General features: G+C 44.4%; 1 protein-coding gene across 1 annotated transcript; it reads left to right on the top strand.

The window, feature by feature from the left end:
- The first annotated feature begins 343 nt into the window (after positions 1-343).
- Positions 344-23,810, top strand: LOC118213918 (protein FAM171B). The gene is made up of 8 exons (XM_035393151.1): positions 344-881; positions 16,052-16,285; positions 17,271-17,363; positions 17,579-17,728; positions 18,167-18,337; positions 19,113-19,229; positions 19,390-19,513; positions 19,874-23,810. Exons 1-8 carry the CDS (start codon positions 587-589, stop codon positions 21,153-21,155), a joined length of 2,466 nt encoding a protein of 821 aa, XP_035249042.1. The 5' UTR covers positions 344-586; the 3' UTR covers positions 21,156-23,810.
- The last annotated feature ends 3,698 nt before the right edge of the window (positions 23,811-27,508 follow it).

Below are 27,508 nucleotides of genomic sequence, written 5' to 3'. Positions count from 1 at the left end.
AGCCAGATGCGATGGACTCTTGCATGTATTTCTTATTATTCTGGAGTTTTCGTTTTTATATCGTCCCACATGCTAATATTTGAGACCATATATAAATGTTATTTTGTTTCATTGTTTATTTTGTTCGGCCATTCGTTCGTAATAAGTAGGCTATGATATGTATCGATACGCGATGGACATTATGGAAGTTAACAAGCGATGCCTATTTAAATTCTTATGATTTCCGTCACAGAAATCACATACATGTTTCGTCTTAATGTGAATCTTTTCCCTTTTTTACTTTAATAATGCAGATAACGCAAACATATATACAATGATACAAGTGATTTCCCCTGTTTCCGTTTAGGAATATTCAAATGCGTGACGAAATATGGCGTGAGTGCCTCTGGTACAGTCGAAGAGATGCTCGTAGGGTTGTTCTCGATTTACACCCGCAGATGGCAGCCGTGAGGTTGCTGGTGTGGCACACCTCCCAACGTTGTGAAATCTCCGTGTTTTTAATTTATAGCCGCACCCCCGCCGCGCGGCTCGCCTGTGTGCCTGCCGGAATCGCACCACCCCATCCTCCTGTAACCATGGCGTATCCATGAAGAGGACAAGGTGGCACTCGATGCTCCAAGCTCAATTTTACTTTCGCAGTGATGTCTCGGTTTCTCCGCTTTCCTTCGCCATGTACGAGCTCCCTGGTTATCTGCTGTTAGCGCTGTTCATTTTCTCTGAGGATGCGTTGACGACGCGAGGGGAAGGTGGCTCCACCGCCGCTGGCCCAGCTGTGCTGACGGACAACAATGTCAACCTGATCCTGCAGAAGGCCCTCGCCAGGCCGCTGCGGCTTCGGCAGCTCCACCGCCAGGTCCGCAAGGCCTCGGTCTCCGCATCAGGTACCGTACGCTGCTACTTTTGGGTTGGGTCTGTGTTATTACGCTGACAAGAGATGCGGATACTACAAGGGGAATTGATGCTTAAGTTATTATTATTATTATTATTATTATTATTGTTATTATTATTAGAGTTGTCTCGATAATGAAAATAGGTATGAATTGAATATACAATTAGAATCTAGGTGTTAACTTGACGTATCTTCTGGCGATTACTATGATGTATTTAAATGTATATCTAATGTGGGTGGGCGCTGACATATCTGCTGTCAGCGCCGGCGTAGGACAGTGTGATTAAACGCTTTGGCAATGCGTCAAATTCGCGCACTTCAAGGAAAACCAGCATGGAGGTGTTTTCGTTCAGTTGATTCAGCTGATTAAGTAATAACAACATGACATACTGATACAGTTTCCTGATTAATCAAGCACGGTTGCATTTGCCTATACAATCTGGAGTATGCTCACCAAAGAAGGCAGCCACACGTCTCATCAGGGAGTTTGGATGGCTAAAATCCAGTAGTTTTATTACTTAATGGACAGATCGATAGAAAACATGTATAGATACGTTATTGGTATACTACGTTGTCCGAGCCTAGAGAGATCTTTCGGTGCCCAATGTAGATTTTAAAGACGGAAACGTGTAGGTTTTGTGCAGAAATACTGTGCTGTCATTTTTATTTATTTATTGCTTCTATTGCTTAATGCACAGATAGGTATGGACCATGTATAGATACGATAGCTGTCCCAACCTAGAGAAATCTTGCCGTGCCGAACGTATTTTAAAGACGGAAATACATTTTTGTGGAAAAATACTGTGCTATGCGAAGTTAAAAAGGATCGGTAAATATTACTAATGTAGGACTAAGACCCCTAGGGCATGATTAACCAATAAAATAATCTCTCTGTGTAAGTAGGAGAGTTAAACAAATCAAAACATTTCTGACATGTAATTTCACACAAGAAAAGTTATGAAGTGCTGTGGGGATACACAGTATATTATATATGTAGGTATGCTTTTTACATTTTTTTTTTTTTTTTACATAAAAATGATTCCCAAACATTCCTTCTCTGGCAGACCCAGTAGACCTTGTGGCGGTAGATTCCGTTTCAGAAGCATCTGATCTTCACATGATACTTCACTAAAACTGGACACATACACGCTTTGGCAAACCTGCAAATGCTTAGTATATCAAATTGGGAGCAAGGGGATTAGCTTTTAGGGGTCTGTTCACCTCCTTTAATGTTGCTACCATTTGATAATGGGATTATGGGGGATTGTGAGCGCTCCGCTGCTGCAGTGACTAGGCCCTTTGCGCCGGTGGCTCTCGAACCCAGGCTTTTTCTAGCGAGTTCCAGCGGAGTGAGTCAGCCTTTACGAGATTAAGCAAGGGATTGTTTTCTCCATTCTCCAAGTGTTTCATTGTGGAAAATGACTGCCTTTCCGAAAACACTTCAGCTAAAGCAGCGCTCCAATTCCTGCAGATGAATCCACCTCTCTGCAGTATACCGTATGTTGTTCAGGGGAAGCTTGGCTCCTTTTCATGAAACCTGTCTGGTGTCTTTTTATGCGACATGCTGTATACATATCATTTACTCACAGATATAATACATACTGTGATGACTGTGATGTAAACACAAACACAATCATATGTGCATTGGATCTGTCCAAATTACTTCTGGAGATTGTCTGTGTTGGATTTTGTTAGTATGAGGTCTGACGATAAACAGCCCAACATTTTACTGACTGAGACATCCCATAATGAGCGCGGGGGATCACGAGACAGCCCAGCCTGCTGTTCAGCTGCTCATAAGGTTGGGTGAAATGCTCACGCAGTAAACAGGAGAAACAGCGTCTCATTTTAAACTCACAGAAAGAGACAAGCCACACAGTTAAAAATGAAGTTCAAATGGATGACCGTGCGCATTAGACGCTTTGGTCAAACTGCACCGGGAATGAGTGTAAACAGGACCTCGGGTGCGTCAGCGGCGTTTCATAATTAAAACCGTCTCTGTTGGAAAGCCTGACTGATATGGCCATGGACGTGCTGTGCGTGGGTGCAGCCACACGAACCCCTACAGTCCCCTTCTCCATCTGTTGTTTTTAGCCCTGTAAACAGGAGAGATTCTACAGCACTTCATCGGAGCACAGGACGATCTGCATGCTCCTGTTCAGATCAGGTCCCCTCTCATTATCATTTCATTGACAAAAGGAGGGTCTGCTGTATTCCCAGAGTGGCTAATACGTGTGTAGGAGTAGACTCTTTATTCAGAATGAGCCCATAAAGGGATTCTCTCACAAGCTCGCATTTGTACCTCACTGATGAGTGCAAAGTAGAGAAGCTTTTTGAATAAGCATTGATGTGCGCTTGAAATTTTATGGGGTACTCATGAAAGTATCTGGATGAATCTTTGCATTTGGTGGTACTTTTGCCAGTTTGGGTGCTTTGTGATTCTGTTCAGTGGTAAATCAACTCTGATAGAGCGCGTTTACTCTAAAAGCGTACATGTGGTCCCTATTGGGCTAATATAAACTATTTAGGATTAGCACTGAACGACTGAATAATAGTTTGATCATTTTTCATTAATGTGCAGGAAACATCAGGCAATGGAGTCTTAAAGTTGGGGGAGCAGTTACTGAGAGTCTTATGCATTTGATGGGTAGGGTACCGAACCTGTGAGCTTCTGGTTGCTATTGGAGCTTTGCTGGATTGTGGATGAGCAGATCTGGAGGTGATATCAAAGAGAACCTAAATTGTTGAATGTGGAACTGAATGTTTCAAGAGAGGATATGACAGGAGACTAAGGGCCAGATGTATGTACATAAAACCAGCGGCACAAGTTATGGCCTGACAATGTATGTATGTATGTATGTTGCTACAAACGCAGCCTGCATGAAATTAAGGCCTTATTTACTACGGCTACAGCTGATTATGCAGTCAGTGAATGGGACTGCCTACTAATCACATTTCGCATTTGAAGCAGAGCAAAGGTGGGTGGAATATCTGCATTGGACATGGGAAAACTGATTTAGCTTCTGGGGTGATGTAAGAGCATATCTATAACTACGGACAGGGCAGGACAAAATGGCGACTGTGAAATTCCAGCTGTGATATTTCAATTGGCGATAATCCAGATGAGAGATTGTAATGCTGTAAACAGCAGGGCTATTGCAGGGATGGAATGGGAATGCTTGGGAGGTTCTAGGTCATCTTCTATTTCTCACAGAAGAGTAAATATTTCAATGGCTGGGTGTTTGTCACAGGAGGAGCAGGTGTCACGAATTCCATGAATTTTATAAATTTTTGGCAGTTTTGTGTCTTTCCCTGTTTTTAATGCTTTCCGTGATTTTTCGGCAGTTTTAGATGGGAACTATAATGCAGTCGACAGTCAGTTGTAGCAAATTAATGTTTGACAGCCCCTGTCAACATCGCTGATGTTGAACGCTCTTTCTCCTGTAGCTACGGTAACACTACAGTACAATACAGTCAGTCATTGAAAACAGGCGCTCCATCAACGACTCAAACCTCGCAATGTAGGCTAAAACATTGACCAAAACTAACTTAAAAAAACAAACAAAAACAACAACACAGTAACCCTGTTTATAATTATTTTATGAATGCAATTTCAGCATGCTCTTAAAAAAATATTATGTTAAAGGAAAAACGCGTACTTTCCCTGAATAAGGCTCGCAACAACTAGGACAGGCCTATATGGTCACAAGACAAGAAAAGGGTGTAATATTTAAATAGCATTTGGTTATTGAATCGTTGTGACTAAAGTGCCGCGTAACCTGGGCATTTTATATACTCCTAGCTTGGTTATTTTAAGGGGCTTTAAAAAAATGTTTCCTGACTGGTTGTTGCTAGCCAACATTATAAGCGCCTAATGGCTATGTGCCTATGCTGGCTTTTAGACGTCTGTATTTTTTTAGCCAGATTGTGTCTCGCATGGCATTTTGCTCGTATTTCCCAGAGAATTGCTCTCAGACAGCAGTTAGCTCATTCGGCCACTTTCTTGCTGATGAGAGGTTTCGTGATCTTAGGATAACTGTCTTTAGAGTTCACTCCATTTTTGGCTGGTTTTAGGGAGAATATATTCTATAAGGGAGAAAGGTTTCTGAAGTTTGGCTCTGTTATCACTTTGGCTGGCTTGTGCAAACGGAGAGTGATAAGGAGTTGCATTCACATTAATCTCAATAAATATGGCTTAATTCAAAAGGTGAGTTGTCTGATTGCAATAAAGGAAAATCCAACCATAGTAAAGTTCCCTCTCTGTAAAGTTCCTGATGAGCCTTCCTGATTTCTTCTCATTCAGTGCCTCGTGTCTCTACCCAGTGCAGGACATCAGCCGGGGAGTATGCGCTTTCCAGAGCTTTTGCTCCTGGCTGATGATGCCGTTCCCTATTCCCTGCCACCTTAGCCACTGTTCCTCATGCAGAACCAGCCAGATCAGCAGCTTTTCTCACTGAAGCTCCTGCCGAAGAATGGCCACACAAACTCCCCTCTTTCACAGGCACTGACATGTCTGCTTCTGGATAGGAATCTTAATTTGTGCTGTGAAAGATAATGAAAGAGCTGTGCCATGTTTATTTACGTGCAGTGGAGGGGTAGCTGCTGACGGAGCGGTGTTCTCCTCCTGTGTCTCACTGCTGCCTGTGATGAAAGCTCTTCAGACCCCTTGATGATAAGCGCTCTCTTTAAGTCGCCTGCTCAGATCCATCACACCGCTCTGCCGTCTGACAGCCTGTGGTCTGCCTGTGCCATTTCTTCTGACTGGCTAATTTGTTGTGTTCCGTTGTTCCATCTGGGTTTAAGAAATAAATCCCCACCCACCTTGCTGTACATTGATCTGCTGTGGCCTATCCCCTTTTTTGTTGATATCTGTTAGCCCCTCCCCCTTTCCCTGTGGGCTTGAAAAGGACATTTGCAGGCAGATCACATTTGTAAACATGCACCTCATTAATGCAGGGAGCACATGCACCTCATTAATGCAGGAAGCCCATGCGCCTCATTCATGCAGGAAGCCCATGTGTCTCATTCATGCAGGAATCCCATGCGCCTCATTAATGCAGGAAGCCCATGCGCCTCATTCATGCAGGAATCCCATGTGTCTCATTCATGCAGGAAGCCCATGTGTCTCATTAATGCAGGGAGCCCATGCGCCTCATTAATGCAGGAAGCCCATGCGCCTCATTAATGCAGGAAGCCCATGTGTCTCATTAATGCAGGGAGCCCATGCGCCTCATTAATGCAGGGAGCCCATGCGCCGCATTAATGCTGGGAGCCCATGCATCTCATTAATGCTGGGAGCCCATGCGCCTCATTAATGCAGGGAGCCCATGCGCCGCATTAATGCTGGGAGCCCATGCACCTCATTAATGCAGGGAGCCCATGCGCCGCATTAATGCTGGGAGCCCATGCGCCTCATTAATGCAGGGAGCCCATGCGCCGCATTAATGCTGGGAGCCCATGCGCCGCATTAATGCTGGGAGCCCATGCGCCGCATTAATGCTGGGAGCCCATGCATCTCATTAATGCTGGGAGCCCATGTGCCGCATTAATGCAGGAAGCCCATGCGTCTCATTAATGCAGGGAGCCCATGCACCTCATTAATGCAGGGAGCCCTGCAGAGATGACAGGGGGCAGTGGCTCTTTGGCGGCCTCATTACCGTTGCCGGGGGCAGCGGGTGTCCTTCTTGACATGGGGCTCAGGCAACGTTCAAAGGGCAGGGCTTTGCTAACTCAGTGTTTCAGCAGCACTGCCCAACATCCCCATTAGAGTCCCTTATGACTACAACTACAACATCCCCATTAACCTCTCTTACAACGACAACATCCCCATTAACTTCCCTTACAACTAGTCATGTATAGTGATTTCCTCCTTTTATTTCATGTATTCACCCCTATTTTTGTTTGATTCTGATTCCCTGATCTGAGATCAGCACTTCAGCTCCAAGACATGTAATGAGTACAGGCCCATCTCTAATGGAGTTGTTGACTTCCGTTACAACTACAACATCCCTGTTAACTTCCATTACAACTACAACTACAACATCCCTATTAACTTCCCTTACAACTACAACTACAAAATCCCCATTGACTTCCCTTTCCAACTACAACTACAACATCCCCATTAACTTCCCTTACAACTACAACTACAACATCCCCATTGACTTCCCTTACAACTACAACATCCCTATTAACTTCCCTTACAACTACAACTACAACATCCCTATTAACTTCCCTTGCAACTACAACTACAAAATCCCCATTAACTTCCCTTACAACTACAACTACAACATCCCCATTAACTTCCCTTACGACTACAACTACAACATCCCCATTAACTTCCCTTACAACTACAACATCCCTATTAACTTCCCTTACAACTACAACTACAACATTACTATTGACTTCCCTTACAACTACAACATCCCTATTAACTTCCCTTACAACTACAACTACAACATCCCCATTAACTTCCCTTTCAACTACAACATACCCATTAACTTCCCTTATGACTACAGCAGTTAGGTCTCACTGTCTTATCCAAAAATTACACTCTTTTCATATTTACACATCCTGTGTGTTGCCATTGTTGGTCTGTAGTTTTCTTGTGACTTTGTGTTATGACCCCAGCTGCAAGTTCTGTGTTTACATTTGTCCCTGCTGCGTGTGTGTCATGTTCCGGTTCGTCATCAGATTGACGTTTCCGTCTCCGGGTGCTGGGTTTGAAAAAGCCGCTGTTTGCCACTTGGAGACTAGCTCTTCAAACTTGTGCGTGGTGCGTCATGTATAGTGATTTCCTCCTTTTATTTCATGTATTCACCCCTATTTTTGTTTGATTCTGATTCCCTGATCTGAGATCAGCACTTCAGCTCCAAGACATGTAATGAGTACAGGCCCATCTCTAATGGAGTTGTTGATTCTAAAGCAAAATATACTATTGAATTCTTTCATTCTGATTTTTGGAGGAAGTGCATGATGGCGCAGTCCAAATCTTATTTTAGATATATGTGTGTATGGTGTACATTAAAAGCACAAGTACACAGATGTCTGAGATAAAGACAAGAATACAGAATACAGGTCACCTTCATTTGCAATTTCCATAAGCTGCACTAACTGGGTTTTATTACCAATTAAGTGGTATTAGAAGCAGTGTGCTGTTCCTCACTAATCTGCGGAGTGCCAGCGGTTGTTAATTTAATCACACGCTCCTGTAGTAACTGTGTGGAACTGGGGAAGTGCCCGGTCAGCACATGGCCGTTCCTGGATGTGCGATTCTGCTTATGCAACATGACCATGGCCACGGATCCATAGAGAGAGTCACACTGGACTGGAGATGAGCAGCTGCGCAGAGCATCGGCTCATAAAACCATAACCCGCTTACACAACACCTGGACACTCAGAGATGCTCAGTGATGCTCAGTGATGCTCAGTGATGCGCAGCGATGCTCAGTGATGCGCAGCGATGCTCAGTGATGCGCACTGATGCTCGGTGATGTGCAGCGATGCTCAGTGATGCTCAGAGATGCTCAGTGATGCTCAGTGATGCGCAGCGATGCTCAGCGATGCACGGTGATGCTCGGTGATGCGCGGTGATGCGCAGTGATGCTCAGTGATGCTCAGCGATGCTCAGTGATGCTCAGTGATGCTCAGCGATGCGCAGTGATGCTCAGTGATGCGCAGTGATGCTCAGTGATGCTCATTGATGCGCAGTGATGCTCATTGATGCGCAGTGATGATCAGTGATGATCAGCGTACCAGATTGAGCCACAGCCAGGTTGTAATGATCAATTTCTGCGGTATTTGGAGAGGAGACTCAGCCTCAGTGGGGGTTTCCCTGCGTCTGATAAGGTTCTATTACCTCGATGATTAATGTAATCTGCCCTTATTCCCCGTCCAAGACCATTTATTTACCTCCTCTGCCAAGATGCTCCACACTAAAGTTTGTATGATGCTTCATTATTATCACTGCAGCACAAACCCATAAAAAAACTAGAAATACCACCTCACGTTGTTTGCCTCCGCCAACCAGTAGCCAGTTTGGATATAAAATGTCATCACTTCATCAAGGCTTCATGCATGTGATAATTCACTCCTTCGCTGGTTCCTTTTCCTGGCTAGATCAATGACTCTTCACATATTATAATTTCTAGTCACCCAGGGTTGCTTTCCAATGGCTCTCGGCACCTAAGTCTCGGGGGAGAGCTTGCATTTGAAAGGGCACAGTTTAAGTACAATCTCTAAACAATGGGGTCTAGCCAGGAGGAAAGGCTTCATGCATGTGATAATTCACTCCTTCCCTGGTTCCTTTGCCTGGCTAGATTGACCATTTGGATATAAAATGTCATCACTTCATCATTGTATCCTATTAGACATTTGTGTGAAACTTTCATAATTCGTCATAATTAGCGTATGAATTCTTAAGTTATGGCCAAAAACGTGTTTTGTGAAGTCAGTGACCTTGACCTTGACCACTAAAATTCAGTCAGTTCATCTTTGAGTCCAAGTGGACGTTTGTGCCAAATTTGAAGAAATGCCCTCAAGGCGTTCCTGAGATATCGCGTTCACGAGAGAATGGGAAGGACGTGAGGTCACAGTGACCTTGACCTTTGTCCACCAAAATCTAATCAGTTCATCCGTGAGTCCAAGTGGACGTTTCCAAGTGGAAAACATTCCCTCAAGACGTTCACGAGAATCAGGACGGACGGATGGACAACCCGAAAACAAATGAATGTCTCAATAGGTGTGGTGTGTGAAAATGGTGCCTGTGCAGCTTGAAAGAATACAATCAGTGTTTCCCATACAATTAATTTATTAGAGCGGCCCACCCAAATAGATTTCCCCCGCCAAAAATTTTTTTTCCGGTATTTAGTTGCTTTTTTTCCGTAAGCAAAACACTATACTTTTGTATTATTTTTTGCATTGTTTCTTCAAAAGAACGTGTTTTCTGGCCTAACCAAGACTGCAATGTCATCAACGTTATTTGGATTAGCTAGCATTTAGCAAGCATTAACATTCACCCAGCTAACATTAGCTTTGAAAGCTAATGAAAATATTAACATTTCACTTTTGGCATGTGTATAGAAAAATTCTTTTTAAAAAAAGAAGACTAGAGGAGGAGGGAGAAACTGCACCACAGATAGGTTGCCAAAGCATTACTGTTATGGTGACAGTAAAGGTTAACAGTTAGGCCAACTTGCTTTAATTTAAATTGATGAAAATCATTGTGTTTAGAAATAAGGGCATAACTTACTGGATGTTTAGAATTTACATGTGATTATATTATCCTTCAAATCATTCTGATAGCTTGTCTGTAACTGAGATCATTATTGCAAACATGGTTCTAGTGCCCTAACACATCATATAAATAAATAAATAAAGTGCCCGAACTTAAAATGTGAACTCTGTCTGCGCAGCAAAATGTAATGACCTCTTAATAGTTACGATATGATTTATTAAACGGGTAGGGTTGGCTGATGCCCGGTTTTCAACAGGAATGTCTGGTTTTCAAATGATTTGTACATGTCCGGTTTGTGGTATGGGACAATTCAATGTCCAGTCTGAATAATTGATGGAAAAAATGTACCTATGGTTCGTAATGAGTTTGTGTCCCGGTCACTCACCGGTCTGTGATCCGATAGAACCCCCACCCCAACCCCCCAGCCCCCAGTCCGGCCCCGTTCCCTACATCCTCAGGTCCAGTAGAGCAGCGCGTGTTGTGCTTCTGCGCGAGCGAGCTAGCAGCCCCTCAGGCAGGGGCCGGATGGGCAGCCTGACCGCAGTGCTGAGAGCTGGCCGGAGCGGGCCGATCGATGCCAGGCGCTACGTTAGCTCAGCTGTTTGGATGGCAGAGTGATGGAATGAGTGGACGTTAGCGTAGCATCTCATCAGGAGCAAGGGATTAATCGTGGCTTTGTGTAGCGCTCTGGGTCCAGGTGGCGCGGGTCCAGTACTGGCATCTGCAGAAAACCCGCCAGCTTCCTTATCCTCTGGTGTCATTATGGGACATTATTGGACCAAATGTGTATTTGCATATATTTGTATATACCTGGCCCCTTGTATGCTGTAATGTTTTCCAATTTGGATGCAATATTATTGGGTCTGTCCTCAAAAGGATTCTTTTAAAGACTGGAGAGATCATATTATGTTGGGTATAATGTGTGCTCGGTCTATAGTGTGTGCTCAGGTTGCTTCTTAACTTTAGTTGAGCCTTCAGATCAATAGCATGTCTCTGATCTGTGTGCTACCTGGGGTTTATTAACCTCATCCTTTTGAGTTACAGTCTCCGAGTGTGTGTGTGTGTGTGTGTGTACATGTGTGTGTGAGAGAGAGAGAGAGTGTGTGTGTGTGTGCGTGTGATGTGCATGTGTGAGAGAGAGAGAGTGTGTGTTCGTGTGTGTGTGTGTGTGTGTGTGAGAGAGGCTGTGTGTGTGATATGTGTGTGTGTGTGTTTGTGCATGCTCTCCTGATGTAATGGAAATTGAAGCAGTATCATTGATTGCTTTTCTTCAGTAATTTGTAACTCCACTCTGTGTCCTCGTTCTCTGTTAAACAACCTACTACACATCACTGACTATGTTTACATGCACAAAATATTCCGGTTTTTTCTTTTTATTCCAAAAAAGACAATATTCCTTCTAAGCTGTTTACATGGCTAATGAAAGTGAATATTCCACTAATGTTCCCGTTTACATGCAGCCGTGCATACTCCGATTAGCGTAATGATGTATGTCCTACGGCTGGAGCCTCCCTCTTTTAAGCCCGGTCCACACCGCTTACCTCGCCTGTGTGTGACGGTCGCGGAACCTCTTGCTTTTCATTTGGGCGCCCATGTTAACAGGTTAGAGCAGCCGCACAGCCAGCGTCAGACGCGCGTCTGAGGCGCGGCTCGAGCCTCGCTGCTGTGGCGCGTCATCTGGAGTTTCGGCATGGAGCCTATTTTTCACGCGTGAGGCGCGCGGTTTTCAGCAAAAATAGACAGTGAAACGATCTGTTGATAGTCATATTGACATCATACCAGCAACATTACATAACTGACACCTTTCACTATAGTTTCAATGTCTAGACTATATCTGAATATGTCACAGTAAGACATGAAAAAAATATAAATATTATTTTCTTTTTACAATTGAGCACACGCTTCTTAACACGCTCTGTCTAAACTAAATATAAATTAAATTTATTATGAAATGAAATCAAACATTCTAATATTGATGGCCATTATCAAAGGCAAACTCAATGTAGAAAGATAGGGCTGGCAGTAGCAGCGCCGCAGCAGCAGCGCTGGCGGTGTGGACACACACATGCATGCGAGCCGCAGCAGTTCGGCGAGGTAGCCGTCACGCGCAGGCGAGGTAAGCGGTGTGAACCAGGCGTCATTCATTCAACCACCTTCTTGAAAAGGTTGGCGTTGCGATATTTGCGCATATCCAAAAACCTGTTGATATCCAAGTCTTTCATAATGTTTAAAAGTAGGTGTGTTTCTCCTTCTGACCAGAAATGTGGGCTTTTCTTTTGTGCATGCATCTCTACCCCAGCCTTGCAAACTGTTGGCTAGTTGGTTTGTTTACAACGCACAGAGCTGACCGTAAACAGGCAAGAGGCCGTGTGTCGCAAACTGCGGTAAAAACCCCAGTTGAGACGCATATTCCGAATGCGCTGTATACATGTCCAAAGAATGCTCCTAAAACCCGAATAATATCGGCATATCCCATATGTCTTAATCGGAATAAGGCCTAATTCGGAATATCCAAACGGAATATGCTGTTTACATGACCTGTATCAAATTCGGAATATTGTCATATTCGGAATAATAGTGGAAAATTAGTGTGCATGTAAACATAGTCAGTGTTAGTTAATATACCATTATTATACAGCACAAAACAGGCTGAGCACAGCCCTTGACCTTTCCCTTCACAAACGGGCGAGGGAAAGACTTTGTCAAATACGATAGCAGGGGTTGTTTAAATTGTTCCCGCGTTTATGCTCTCAGTATTTCTTCAGCTTGCAGGAGCAGGGGAATTTCTCTTTTTTTATTAACAGCTAATTATGCAAATTCAAATTAACCAGCAGTTTGTCTGCTTCACAAATACCCTGCAGCTCTCTGTCTCACAGAAAATCAGTTTCATTTAGGGTTTTTATATCTTTCTTTTGACAATATCAAGTGCACTAATAATGAAGTAATATTTCATTTTATTTATTTATTTTCATATTCTGACCTGTAACGGATGGCCATTTTTTGATGTTACACAACTGTGCTTTAAAATACTGATTATATTCATTGTGATTCACTGACATCAAAGTGCATATCACCTAAGATACACAGTGTGCCATTTTATTTGGATTATTAGGGTGCAGTACATTCCCTGAGAGATTCCCTCATACGTGATACTTGGCGTATCTCCGTGGCACAGTGCATTTGGACTGTGCTGCGCACACACACCCTCCAAGGAGACACTGGCAATAACTCACTTTGTCAAGCGACCAGCCTTCTTCAAACATGGCCCCTCCTCACGCAAGCCAGAGATGTCAAGTCAGCAGTTTGGTCACACAAAGCTAATCGCACATTCCCTTCATGCAATAGTGTCAGGGAGTAGCCTGCAGCTGCCGTGAATGTAATCTAGTTGTACTAGCTTTCATATTTTTTAAAGTATTACCTGCTTTTTTTTTCTTTTACAGCTTTTTATTAAAACATAATATGGGGGTGTGTTCTTGAGCCGTGGTTTGGGGGTGCAAGTGTGCAAGGTATTTTGGGTGTGCATGCTTTAACAGTCTTACTTCCTTTAACCAGTTTTCAACTACCCTTTAATGACACCCTTTAGAACAACTGGATCTACTCTCTGACCTGTGAGAAGAAAAACTACATGATCTGTCATTTTCCAGTTGGAACAGCCAATCAAAATACATACAAGAGATAGTGGAAAAAGTCAGGACTACTGGTAGGCTAAGTGTGTCAAGCCAGGGTTGCTACTTGCGACTGCCTTTGGGTTTGTGATTGAAATATTGTTGCAAACGCTAGCTAGCTAGCAAAAAACAGATGTAAGGAAGTACGACTTTAAAAGCTGTGAAGCTGAAAGATGTAAGCTTCACAGCTGAAAGATATTGTGCCAAAGAGACACTACAGCAGGGAATTCTGCACACTTCCAAAGAGACATTACAGCATGGAATTCTATACACTTCCAAAGAGACATTACAGCAGTGAATTATATACACTTCCAAAGAGACATTACAGCAGGGAATTCTAAACATTTCCAATGAGACATTACAGCAGGGAATTCTAAACATTTCCAATTAGACATTACAGCAGGGAATTCTGCACACTTCCAAAGAGACATTACAGCAGGGAATTCTGCACATTTCCAGTGAGACATTACAGCAGGGAATTCTGCACACTTCCAAAGAGACATTACAGCAGGGAATTCTGCACACTTCCAAAGAATTATTACAGCAGGGAATTTCTAGAACATACATAGTCACTTAACAGAGCCACAGAACAAATACATGTTTTATCATCAGATAAATTCCTTTTGAAGTGACAGTAATAAGAGAAAAGATTCTTATTCTTACAGATTCTCAATACAGATGTATTTACTAATGCACTACATTTTCAGAGGAAGAAGAGTCTCATTTTGCTCGCAGGGGTGTTGAGGGGATTTCCCTCTTTGTGTTGAATCTTTCTGTTATCTGTTTCCGTTCTCTTCTCTTTATCTCTTCTTTCAGGGGAGCGGTAGAACCCAGTGTTGTGAGCATCAGTCTCACACAGAAAATGTTCAACTCTGATAGCGTATCTGTGAAAAACCTCATAGATAGCTGTCAGAATTACGTGAGCATGTGTGTGTACACTCACTGGGAACACAGCAGGCATAATGGGCAGGTTTGAGTTTGGTTTTTTGGGTTTCTGAGAGGAGTACACATTTTCTGGATTTAGAAAATATAAGATTTATTTAATCTCACTTTGAATTATTAATCAAAAACAGGTCTTCCAGGAATTCTGTGAAACACCCAAATGGATGTATGATGTAAAACAGGTGTTTGGGCCTTTTTCACACCCTTCAACTACAAGTCCCCAGTCACTTACAGGGCTAGTTCACATTTACGCCTTTGGGTGTTTTAAATTCGACCAGAGAATTATTTCTGTGCCATGAGGAATATTTTAGGTACTAACAAAAGTTTCTTATGAGCATCTGGCTATAAAATGGCTGCTATAGGGGCATTTGGGGTTTGTAGTTTACAGGAATAAATAGCAGGAAACGAAGCAGCTTTGATGCTTTGTTTCCAGAGGCTGCACCTATTAACCAATTACTTTAATAGTGTTTATTCACGATTACAAACATAGATGTTCAGTTACACGCATAGTTTTTATATTATGCCTGTATGTTTTCCCTTGAGCACTGAGGTTGCATGCACCATAGGATATAGCCTAGTTCCAACCAAAAACTAAATTAAACATCGTTTTTGCGGAAGGATCAGGTAATATACACGGGTGCTACATCTGGAGGCTCACTGTGGCTGTAAAAGCTGCTTCAGAGTCACATGAAGTGCATTTCTCTGCTCAGACAGACCAAAAACCTGGCACGCCCCTACCCCAACCATTATTGAGGCCTCTGGTCATGGAAAACAATCAAATCGTGCGCTAAAACAGATTTAATAGCAAAAAAAAAAACTGAAAGTGAACTAGCCCTTTAATATCAAATCAGCCTTGTGCGGGGCTTTTTAGTGAATGGATTATCTGTCAATTACCGCTCAGTAGGAATGCCTTGGCACTGTAAATGTTGTTAAATATTAATACAAATTGGTATTCCTTTCCAAAATAAATATTTTATGCGGAATGTCGAAACGGTATTTCAGTAACATGATTTAGTGATTTCAAAGGAATGCAGATTGCGGTACAACGCTTTTAAACTGATATACAGTAATTTCATCAGTAATCGAGACAGTCCTAGTTTAGATTAGATTTGATATTTGTCTAAAAGTTTTTTGTCAGACAAATTGCCACAAAAAAGCACTTTATTTGTTTTTATTAGATGGTATACAGAAAGACTGTACATTAGGTGAGTGATGGTGGAATTGCACACGATACATGCAGCACAGTCACTCACAGCGTAAAAGACAGAAAAACGTGCGCTGTGACTGAGGGGTCTCTGAAACCCTCCGTTCTTCCTCTTTCAGCGGGTACCTTCACGCTGAAGGTCCAGGTGAAGGACGTCTGCAGCCGGCAGTCCCTGAGCCGGGCGGCGGTGGACGTGTTTGTGAACCACACGCGGACCGACTCGTCCCTCACGGGGGACGACGGCGCCGTCCTGCTCCAGGTGCCGTACCGGCTGGGCCTCGCCCTCACCGTCCTGGCCCGCAGGGACGGCTACGTCCCCGCGCCCCTGCCCTGGAGGACCACCAGAATGCCGGGTGAGCGCAGATCCCCTCCGACGGCCCGGCGGCGTCCGATGGGGGGAGGGGATCTGAGAACGTCAGGCGCCTGCTCAGGGTTTTAATGCAAGGCCCCGCACCGCCCGCTGTGGCTGACCTCATCCCTGACATTAGCCCTCAGCACCTGCTGTCATTATGACATCACACTGTGGATGTGTAACCGTGGTTACAGCGGAATAGAGAAAATTCTATTTTGAATGCTGCTTATATGACAGGCTATTGGATTTATGTGGCCATACTTATGCAAATATAGGAATGATCGTTGAAATAAAGTTCTCTGAAAGAAATTCGATTTCTTTTTTTGGATTTCACCACCAGTCAACTATCAACTCCCTTGTTTTTGTTCTAATAAATAAACCCAATAAAGAGATATCTCTGTCTTAAATGGCAGAACAAACACTTTACTGTGGGCAGTTTGTTTTTTCCTATTAAAAACTGTTGGACAAATTATGGCCACCCTCGTTCTCTCAAATGTGTTTCTAGAGATAAAACGTCCAGACAAGGATGCTGTAGTTCCGTCTCAGACAATATCTTTAATCCAATGTATTATCTTTCCGATATGAAATTGGTTTCCAGCAGGGCTTCGGGTCTGTGACGCGTTCTATGTTTCCTATGTGTGTGTGGGGGGGGGGGGGTTGCCCTGCGGAGGCCAGTGTGAGTCTGCAGTGAGCATTCATGGGGAGGGACTCATTGTTCCTTTGTTTAGCTGTATTGGATGCTGGGGGAGAGGTGGTACAGACACGTAGACCAGCGGCACCTCCCTTCCCTGCCGTCATACGAGTCATAGCAACACAAACCTGGGCTGAGGTCCCCACCTAGTGGCGCGTTTGTGCAAGTGCGGCCGTGTGTGTGGGTTCAGCTGTCTGTCGGGAGACCCAAAGCTTCCATTCTGACCGAGCTGGTGGAGACAGTCTGATGTGTGAACCTGTGAACCTTACCGCCATTTTCTCCCTGTCAATTGCAGTATTCTCCTCCGTGACACTGTCGCTGTTCCCTCATAACCAAGGCAACATCTGGCTGTTTGAAGATTCTGTGCTGATATCTGGCAAAGTATCTGGTACGTGTGTCATTTTAAGATGTGGTGCAGTATTTTGATATGTCTAAGTGTCCAGAGTGTCTAGTTTTGGATTCCTACTCCTAAGGTATGCTTGTCTGCTTCTCATTGGTCATGCCAGCAAATGAGGTCATTAAACGCTGGTACTGCGCTGTTTAATATTAATAATATTAGTTTAATATTAAGCTTTTGTTATAAATGCCCTCTGCATATTTTAGATACTGCGTCTCAGCCCAGCGTGCGGTTTCCCAAGAGCCTCCTGAATCTTCCGGACCAGAACAACATCTCCTCAGTGACAGCTTACCTGACAATGCCACAGCTGCCATCAGAGAAGGACCACCTCCTGTACACTGTGGGGATGAGGAAAGGTTATGAACACGCATGATTGTGTTTGTGTACGTGTGTGTGTGTGTGTATGCGTGTGCACATGCATGTGTGTGTGTGTGTGTATGATGTGTGATATGCATGTATGTATGTGTGTGTGTGTGTATGATGTGCATGTTTGTATAATATCCTCCTGTAGCAGGAAACCCCCAGAGCAGGTCTCCCTGGAGCAGGTCCCCCCAGAGCAGGTCTCCCTGGAGCAGGTCCCCCTAGAGCAGGTCTCCCTGGAGCAGGTCCCCCTAGAGCAGGTCCCCCTGGAGCAGGTCCCCCCAGAGCAGGTCCCCCTGGAGCAGGTTCCCCCAGAGCAGGTCTCCCTGAAGCAGATCCCCCTGGAGCAGGTCCCCCCAAATCAGGTCCCCCCCATTGTAGCAGGTCTTTGGCAGGCTGTGTGTGCCATTGCTGCTGTTGTGCTGTTCCCTCAGGCTCTGGAAGCTTGGAGCTGAGCCCGGTGGCAGCAGTCAGTGTTCAGCTCTACAGTGATGGGAGGGAGATTCAGGTGACCGGGCCAATCCAGATCACCCTGCCCCTGCCAGACCACACCCGCCTGCATCCCTCCAGTGCCGTGCCAGCCTGGACCTTTGACCTGAAGACAGGTGGGCACAGGACCTCGCTGAGGCCTTCTTCATATCTGCTGATGTGTTAAAGGATCAGGGGCTTTTTGTTTTCAGTTTGGAATGTGCAGTTTGGTGACACATCGCTGCAGTCTTGATTGGGGAGAGTGCAAGGAAGCATGTGACCCATATCTGAACCGTATGATGTCAGTATGAGCTTTGTAGCACACAGCAGCAGACTGGCTGGACATGAGTCAGAGGAAGACGCTGAATATGCAGCTTAAGAGGACTTGTAGGATCCTGATCTCTGGAGCACAGTGAGATGCTGTCATCCAGGCTGTTTAAAACCCACTTGTTCCACGGTGACCAATAGTGTATCAGCCTGGGAGCTGCCAACTGCCATCCATACACTAGAACAGTGCCTTAACAGATACCAGACCATGCAGCCCATCCATGCACTAGAACAGTGCCCTAAAAGATACCAGACCATAGATCCCATCCATGCGCTAGAACAAAGCCTTATCAGATACCAAACCATAGAGCCCATCCATGCGCAAGAACAGAGCCTTAACAGGCTGAGCCGTTAAAATGACCTCAGCTTTGACATTAGCTGCTCTGCTGTACCTGAAACTGTACAGCTGCTGTGCCACTCTACTAGCACAAGTGCATGTGCAGAAGGTCCAGAAATCTGATTGTAGTTATGCTAACATTCATAATGGTAAATCCCATGTTTCCGAATAAAAGGCTCACGTTATCCTTAAATGCAAGGTGTGATCCTTTGGTAAGTAAGACCACGTGGTTCTGTTTTTCCTCCCAGGTGCCTGGATAAAGCGAGGTTTAGGATTGGTCAAGCTGGAGGAGGATGGCTTGGTGTGGACCTATGAGGCGCCTCATCTGGGGTACTGGATCGCAGCACCCCTGCCCTCGCCCAGAGGTATGACCGGCGCTCGCTTCCTTCCACCCGGCTTCAGCTGGGGCTCGATAAGCTCCTTTCATGACATGTCATAACTTGGGTATGATTTTTGTCTGTTTGTTTTTCTTTTATGCAAAAGCTGTGAATTCCAGTAACCAGATTTCTGTTTGTGCAAATCTAGGTTACATGGGACATGGTACTACTGTGGACTTCATCTCATACCATACTTACCTTCTCATGGCCATCCTTGGAGGAACGCTAGTCATTGTTATTGGATTTTTAGCTGTGCTGTTATGTTACTGTAGGTAAGACATTATATTTCATTGTACTAAACATCAATGTCGTTTTTCTGGCCTCAAAGTACGTTGCTTTTCATAGAAGCATAAATGTTGATGTTTGACAAATGAAATTTAAACCTGAACTGCTTTCGGGACAAAATGTCTGTCTCCAGATCTCAGTGTTTGCCATTATGTCAAGCTTTTGCCAGTTTACTTTAAGTTATGTCTGTGAAGATGTTTTCCTACTGTAGTGTGATATGATATGAGCTGGTCTTCAGTTCTCATTTGTAGGCAGAACAGACAGTTCACAGAATAAGAAAGATCCTGAGCTCATGTCACACATGCACAGAAGGAGATGCCTAAACTGCTTCTGGTTTTTATCTCCAGAGGATGCATTTGTAAGCCAGAGAAGAAAGGAAGAAGGGGCACTAAGATGGCGGTTCTGAAGAGGGACCAGACCACCTCCACCAACGGCAACGGCAATGGCGAGGCCTCGTTCCGGTACGAGGATAGGTCTCGACCTCTGACCTCCCGCACCGGTGGCCAGAGGGACGACCTGGCCTCCTCCAGACACAAAAGCAACTTCAACATCTACGTGGAGGACGTGGGGCGCCCGTGTGCCAAGCTGTACGAGAATGTGGGGGGCCCAGACCGCGGCAGGCCCGCGCCCCCCCCGCTGTACGTCAACAGCAGCGAGGTGGTCAGGCCCGCGGAGACGGCCGAGCAGAAGAGGGCGCAGGCGGGACTGGGCGAGAACGTCTTCTTCCCCGAAAGGCTGGTCCACATTTACAGCCAGCCGGTGGCCATCCTCCAGGCGCCCGAGCTCTTCCACTCCGCTGAGCAGCTGACGGGCAGCAAGTCGGCCACCCTGCCCCGGAAGGGCCCGCAGGCGTACGACTCGCTGTCGGAGCCCGCGAACAAGGACAGCTTCACCCAGACCCTGCCCAAGATCCCGCTGCTGTCCCAGCAGCAGGACGGCGAGGAGCAGCAGGTCCTGCAGGGCCCCCAGGGCATGGCCTCCAACCCCGGGCCCTGGGGCCGCTACAGCAGCCTGCTGGAGTCCGTGTCCGTCCCGGGGACGCTCAACGAGGCGGCGGGAATGGGCCCCTTCCACAGCGAGCTCCAGGGCATCTCGGAGCAGACGCTGCTGGAGCTCTCCAAGGGCAAGCCCTCGCCGCACCCCCGGGCCTGGTTCGTCTCCCTGGAGGGCAAGCCCGTGGCCCAGGTGCGCCACTCCATCATCGACCTGCAGAAGAAGGTCCGGCCCACCGACAGCAACGACACCAGCCTGGACTCCGGCGTGGACATGAACGAGCACCAGCCGGGCCGCCGGGCGGAGCGCGACAGGACCTTCATCCGGAGCGCCGCGCACAGCCGGGCGCTGTACGGCGAGGACCCCGACCTGAGCAGCAGCGAGAGCGGCACCACCGCCGCCTGCACCCCCGAGGACCCCTCCCTGCGCAGCGTCCTGGACGGCAGCAGCGGGGCCATCCCCAACATCCCCGAGGAGAGGGACGGCGCCGACACGTCCAGCGCCCAGGAGGACAGCGAGTCCCGCTCCACCCCTCCCCCGCGGCGCCTCCGGAAGGTCCGGGACAAGAGCAGGGGCGAGAAGCACAAGAGCACCTGGCACCTGCGTGAGGAGAGGCCTCTGATGAAGCTGAATTAGGGCTGCGCCCCGTCCCGTCCCATCCCATCCCGTCCCGGAAGAAGCCCTCTCTTGTGTTCCTTTCTAATCCATTCATAGGAAAGATACAAAGAGCTCATGTTAGATATAAGTGAAAGGGGTAAGCCTGCCTGCCTGCCTACAGAAGATTTGCAAGTTCTGATTGATTGGCCCTTACTACGAAAAGCACTAAAGACACCCACAACACCAGCACTTCCCCATAAATAATGTTAATAAAGAATACTAGCACAACCCTGCAACAGTTTATTGCCCCCTGGTGGAGAGGAGGCTGTGAGCTGGGGAAATTCATCAGGGGTATTGGCTGCTCTACAGAACGCAAGCAGAAAGTGATCCTAATCAGACTGAACTAATTTCTTGGTGTGGAAACATTCAGACTGTGCATTTTCTTCAGCCCAGCTGAGACTGGCAGGTCAGTGATGTGATGAATCCCAACTCAACGTGCTGTTTCACAAGGCTCATCTGAAACGCCCTCGTACGTCAAACTGAGGCTTGCTATGTTTCAATCTGCTCCTTTGTATGCCTGGTGATTGTACAGAGGTGGTCTGTGTCGCTGTTACATCTTTGTCTAAATTTGAAAAAGCACATGTTGAAAATCAAACAGGTTTCAAGTTCCGCAGTGATCATGGTTTAGCCTTCTCTTTCATTCCGTTTGGATATCAGTGACTGAGGGTATGGCCTGTTTGCATTTGTCTTTAGCACCAGGAAATAAGCCGTCCTCCAAAAGTGTTGCATATACAGGAATACATGTTTATAATATGAAACGTAATTCATTCCGATACTGTTTGTCATACCTGCTGGCAGTGGGATACAAAAGCTAACAATATTTAGTAATTACACTGTATGTTCCTAAAGCACACAGCACAGTCTGAACCTGTGAAATATGGATTCACGATACTGCGTGGTTAGCTGGATAAGGAACTGAATAAGCTGTGAGCAAATCTGATCTTCTGGCCTGTAAAAAAAAAACAGCTTGAGTTCACCTAGAATATGGGCGAGTGTGCATTCCATCATTTTCTGGGTTTTAATGTGAACACTTCATCTGTTTGCAGCAGAGATCCAATCCTTTCTGCTGAAATAAATGACCAGGTTCCTTCACAATTATCTGCATTGTTGTAAAAAGTAAAAGAAATGTGGGCCATGTTTGTATCAAACATGTTCCCATATGTAGCATTTTCCCTGACCTTTCTTTACCTGAATGTCTAACCTGTGTCATTTGGTTTTCACTTAGTGTTAATTGTGCTCAGACATATAGTAGTCCTGTGAGCTGTCACAGAAGAGTCGGTATTGGTTTACATATTTGTAGGTGAGGTGGGTCCAGGGACTTGTTTTTGATGATGAAAAGATGAAAATGTTTTATGAGGAGTATGTCACAGAAAAGAACCTGATTTTTCTGTGTGAAAACCGTCTGGGCATAGACTAACCCACATATAATGCACAAAATATGCTTGAATTGATACTGCTGGAAGCATCAGTCACTGTCTGCCAGACTGCAGGTCATGCAGTCCACCACAGACAGTCTGTAAAACCTGCTGGCCAGCAAAGATTGAACAAAAAAAATGAAGGTCTCAATTTTGGCATAAATGCTCCTATTCTATTGTAGTCCTTCATTTAAAAAACATTTAATAAAACAATTTTGGCTGTTAAAAAAGTTTCAGCGTTGCACAAAATTGGAGTAATAGTTTGGTTAATGGTGCAAATGGTGTTTTTTTTTTTTTTTTAATTATATTTGAAATTAGCCAACGATGATAAATGTGAAACATGAATTTGTCGATAAAACGTGGACCTTAAGCACTTCAATTTATAGTCACTGTAGACATTTTTTATAGCTGAAGACTGAGGCCATCCAGCCTTTCTATTTTCCTGTCTGTTTTTTTCCAAGTGTTAGTTACCTAATTTAGATTTTTGTAAATTATAAATGTATGGTAATAATAATGTAAATAGAATTGAGTAAGACAAAAACAAAAAAAAAAGCAATGGTGTTCTCCTGCCTTGCACAGTATTAAATTGGTCTGGTCCTGAATTCGTTTCTGGAAAATGAAAGAGCCAACAGCTATCCGTATTTATTAACATGTAATATATAGCCTTCCGATACATAACGTCATTTGAACATGGTCTCGTTAGTTACCCTTGATTGGCAGATTGTAGCGACACGTGCAGATTTATTTATTTCCAGCTTAATCTGTTGTTGTCTGAATAAAAAATGTTAATTAAATGCACAACCCTGAGCGAGACATCGCTGGGCTCACAGTGTGAACAGTTCTAAATCGCCTGCCGTGGATCGAAACGCTGTAGCGACCGCGTTGAATTCCATCGTCTTTTGTATATATCGATTACGTAGCGATTATAAACATGGAAAAACTTAGCAGTGGATCCCCGTTGGTTTGTATTGTAAAAGGGGGCACATGACACATTGAGTGCTGGAGGTGTGTTGGTGTCGAGATTCCCGTGCCGGGCGTGGCAGGGGTGCATGGGTGCATGTCTGCTGTTTGTGTGTACTGTACGTGCTCCACTCTCACCCCTCCCGTTATAAGGAGGCCCGTCTCTTGTTATGTGTACAATGCCAAACAGTTCATGGTCTGCCTTTTCTGTACCATTCTGAAATTTATTATGAATAAAGTTTCTTGTCAGAAAGATCTTGATTTGCAGCAGTTTAAACTTTAATGCTGTTTGTGTTTGTGTGAGTGAGTGAGAGAGACAGACTATATTGGCATTAACACCGCCAAAATCCAGGCCTGCCATTAAAAGTATTGATATCAAAATAACGCCAAGTTACGGTACTACAAACAATATAGACTATCTTGCCTCACTGAAATTAAATATGTATTCCAAAGCAATGCTACCCAATATTTCCTCAATTCTTTCAAGTCACTTGGCCCAATTGTCTTTTTTGATGGGGGCCCGGCACGGGCCTGCGACAGACTGATGGCAGCATTAAGCTAGGGCCCTATAGTTTCTGTGATAACAGAATAACAGACGGAATCGCGGAACTGAGAATGAAAAAAAGTTATAACACAGATTCCATAGGGCCCTACATTAAGTCAGTGCTAAAAGCTGACTGAAGATTTGAAAATATAACTACGTAATGTGAATGTTGTTATAAATAAGTCATTTAGTCAACACACATTTTAAAAAATCAACAACTATTTACAGCATAGCATAGTCTTACAAATAATCTGACGACAATGTACAGACTTGGAATGCTGTGTTTTCAACAACAACAAAATAAATTAAATTAAATTAAAATAAATAATATCAAAGTTTTTGCACTCTACAAAAAACTTGAAAAAAGTCCTGATTGGCTACTGATTCTTACAGCCTTGGAATGCTGGGCACATTTAAATAGGGATGGGAATCGCGAACCGGTTCCAAGTTCATTGGAATCGTATGGCTCCGAGCTTATCGATTCCGCTTATCGAAGCCAGCATGTTTTTACGATAGCTGCGCATTGCAAAACAATGACGTAACACCTTGGGGGAGGCACGCACGCAGGCAGCCTCTCTCAGGTGTTTATTTTGGACGGCAGCTGTCACAACAAATTTGATCCGGGCTGCCAGCCTTGATACATTCTGTTGCGATAAAGACAACTCAGCAATTTCTCTGGATTAACAGGTTATTTTCTATCCTGAAATGCGATCGTATTACGAAATGGCTACACATGTCATGTAACGTGCAAGTAGTTGGCTATCTCCCTGGATACGAAGTAAATGTTTTACCAATAAATAATAATAATAAATGCGATTTTATCCATGGAAATAGCTATACAAAAAGGCAAAATGTCATTTTTGCGATTGCCGTCGTAGATGTCAGAAGGAAATGTCACTGACAAAAAAAGAAGTTGCCTCTCTTTGCAGTGGTTTGGGCTGGAAACGAGCTGTAAGAGCGAGATATACACAACACTGCCTACTTATTGGCTACTAAATCTTACAACAATGTACAGCCTTGGAATGCTGGGTACATTTCAACAACAACAAAATATTTGTGTTACTGACTGTTTGGCTAGCTAGCTAAGTTAGCTAAATGACCACGTTGTCATGCACATCAATGTCACCAAGCTAACGTTATTAATAAACAAGTGAAGTCGTTATTTAGATGGCGATTAATACATCATGTAATGTTAAAATGTATCGAACGTTACATTCATGCTACTAGTATAACGTTACCTACACACTGCTTAAGTTAATATAAAAATAATGTACTTACCGACGAGATGAAGTGATAACACAGTTTGTAACGAGGTTAATTAGCCTACTAAAGAAATGGTGCCTTGCTAGGTACCGTTAGCTTGTGATAGTTGGAAGCATCAAGTGTTGAACGTCACTCTATGCACAATGAGGGTAAAGAACAGACCTGCTGTTTTCCTATAGTGCGTTCACGTTTTAACAGATGTCGCTGGTGAGCTTTCCAACCAAGCCGCCCCATTGTAACTGTAGTTTAAAAAACATATTAAAAATACGTAAAAAAAATAAATAATAATAATCCCCGATGCTTAGGCCCGGCGGGGGGTCAATTTAGGCCCGGCGGCCCGCCGGGCTTGCAATACACTGGCGGAAACCCTGCGAGAGTTTCCCTGAGTGATAGCCGGGAACGGTCAGCTCTCAGCCCGCTGCCTGCTGTGCGCTGACTCGGTGGGGGGGGGGCGACTACAGAATATAGCGATCACTTTTCAATAATGTGTAGTAAATGCAACGACTAGTTAGTGAAATCAAAGTCCTGTTGCAAATAGAATGGGCATTTTTATCTAGTGGCCATCCACAATGATATGAATCGATTTGAAGAAACATAATGGCTAACGAAGATAGAACTTATTATTTTTTTATTTTTACATTTTGCAATGCAGTGGCTCAAAGTTTGTTGGTGTGTGTAACTGGTGCCCCCCCCCCTCTGCCTGTGTAACGTTAGATAGAGGCTATGAGAACTCCACATGGAGCTGACTTTTTTTTTCCGAATCCGAATAATAACGAGCAACTTCGGGTAGAAGAAATATCTGTTTCCATCGCATTATTCGTGCTTTCCCGAATACAGTATTCGGATTCGGATACATCCCTAGTAAACTGTTTTCCCTGAGGAATAAACACAAATAGATATGTAAACCTTGTATAAGCTGTTGTCAAAGAGGTTTCAAAGCAGCAAATAAAACTACAGAGCAGCAAACAAAAATGGTTACAAACCCTCTTTAAACTGTTTTCATAATTGATTCATGAGAGAAAATACTGTCAACTTTGGATTCACAAGAGAAAATGAAAAAGCAGTCCAAATGGTAACACCAAAGATGCCTTTGAGGACAATTGAAATGTTTTGTGGTTTATCGCTGGCAGCGCAATCTCTCTGACCCTTTCACTGAAAGAGCCAGTTTTTTAGAGCTAGTGCTTTGTTAGAAAGTTTACCTCCATCCAGTTCCATGAAAATCTTTTGGACTATCTCAAAGGTGTAGCGGAGGTCAGCAAAGTAGCTGAGGTTCAGGGCATACATCAGTCCGAACAGCATAGCAACAGCTAATGCTACATTATCCAGATCTTGCAACACCTTGAAGCCTTCAAGGACAATACCAATGTCCTCTGGTTCATCACTTGAAGCATGTTCTTTAAGAACATAAATCCCAACAGTGGTGTCTTCAATGGCCTCGTTGATGGAGTCTTCATCCATGCCCTGTACGAAACAGACAAAGGTAGGTAAATAAAGGTAAATAAGACCTATTAACCAAGCCCTATCAAGAAAAGAATAAATAAATATGAAATTGGGGAGGCATAGTGACAGTATAGATCTAGACATGGTTAGGTGAAAGTTAGAATGAAGGTAAATTTAGAGACAAGGACACGTAACTACAGTAGAACATTAATCAAACAAATACGTTTTTCAGCTGACGTTTAAATCACATGAACTGTTGTGGCCGCCATACTGCCAGTCAAACTTTGACCATCATATTGGCGACTGACTTTTGTTTTATTATCTTACGATTGCTTTACTCATGGCAGAGACCTGTGTAGCTGTTTAACAGACAAAATGAAAAGGTTGTCTGATCCGCACCACTTGCCATGAAGGTTGTTTCGTTCGCCCGATATGCGGCAAGCCCTTTGAGCATTTATTCCATGTCCTTGATATCAGACCTCTGTTTCCTCCACTAGTTCGGCCTTTGGCACAACTAGTTGGACATTTGGTCTCACTAATTTGGCATTTTGTCTTACTAGTTGAACAAAAACCCTTACTAGTCACTCCTTTTCAGCCATTAGTGGCACTTTTGTCCAACTACTTCCAACAGAAGCCTTACTAGTGACACTGAGTGCCGCACTAGTAGCACCAAAGTCCCAACTAGTCTGCTTTTTGATGGACTAGTGGCC

Source organism: Anguilla anguilla, chromosome 15 (genome assembly GCF_013347855.1).
Source record: "Anguilla anguilla isolate fAngAng1 chromosome 15, fAngAng1.pri, whole genome shotgun sequence".
Classification (NCBI taxonomy): domain Eukaryota; kingdom Metazoa; phylum Chordata; class Actinopteri; order Anguilliformes; family Anguillidae; genus Anguilla; species Anguilla anguilla.
The sequence above is the reverse complement of the archived record's forward strand: the minus strand, read 5'-3'. Positions and strand labels throughout refer to the sequence as shown.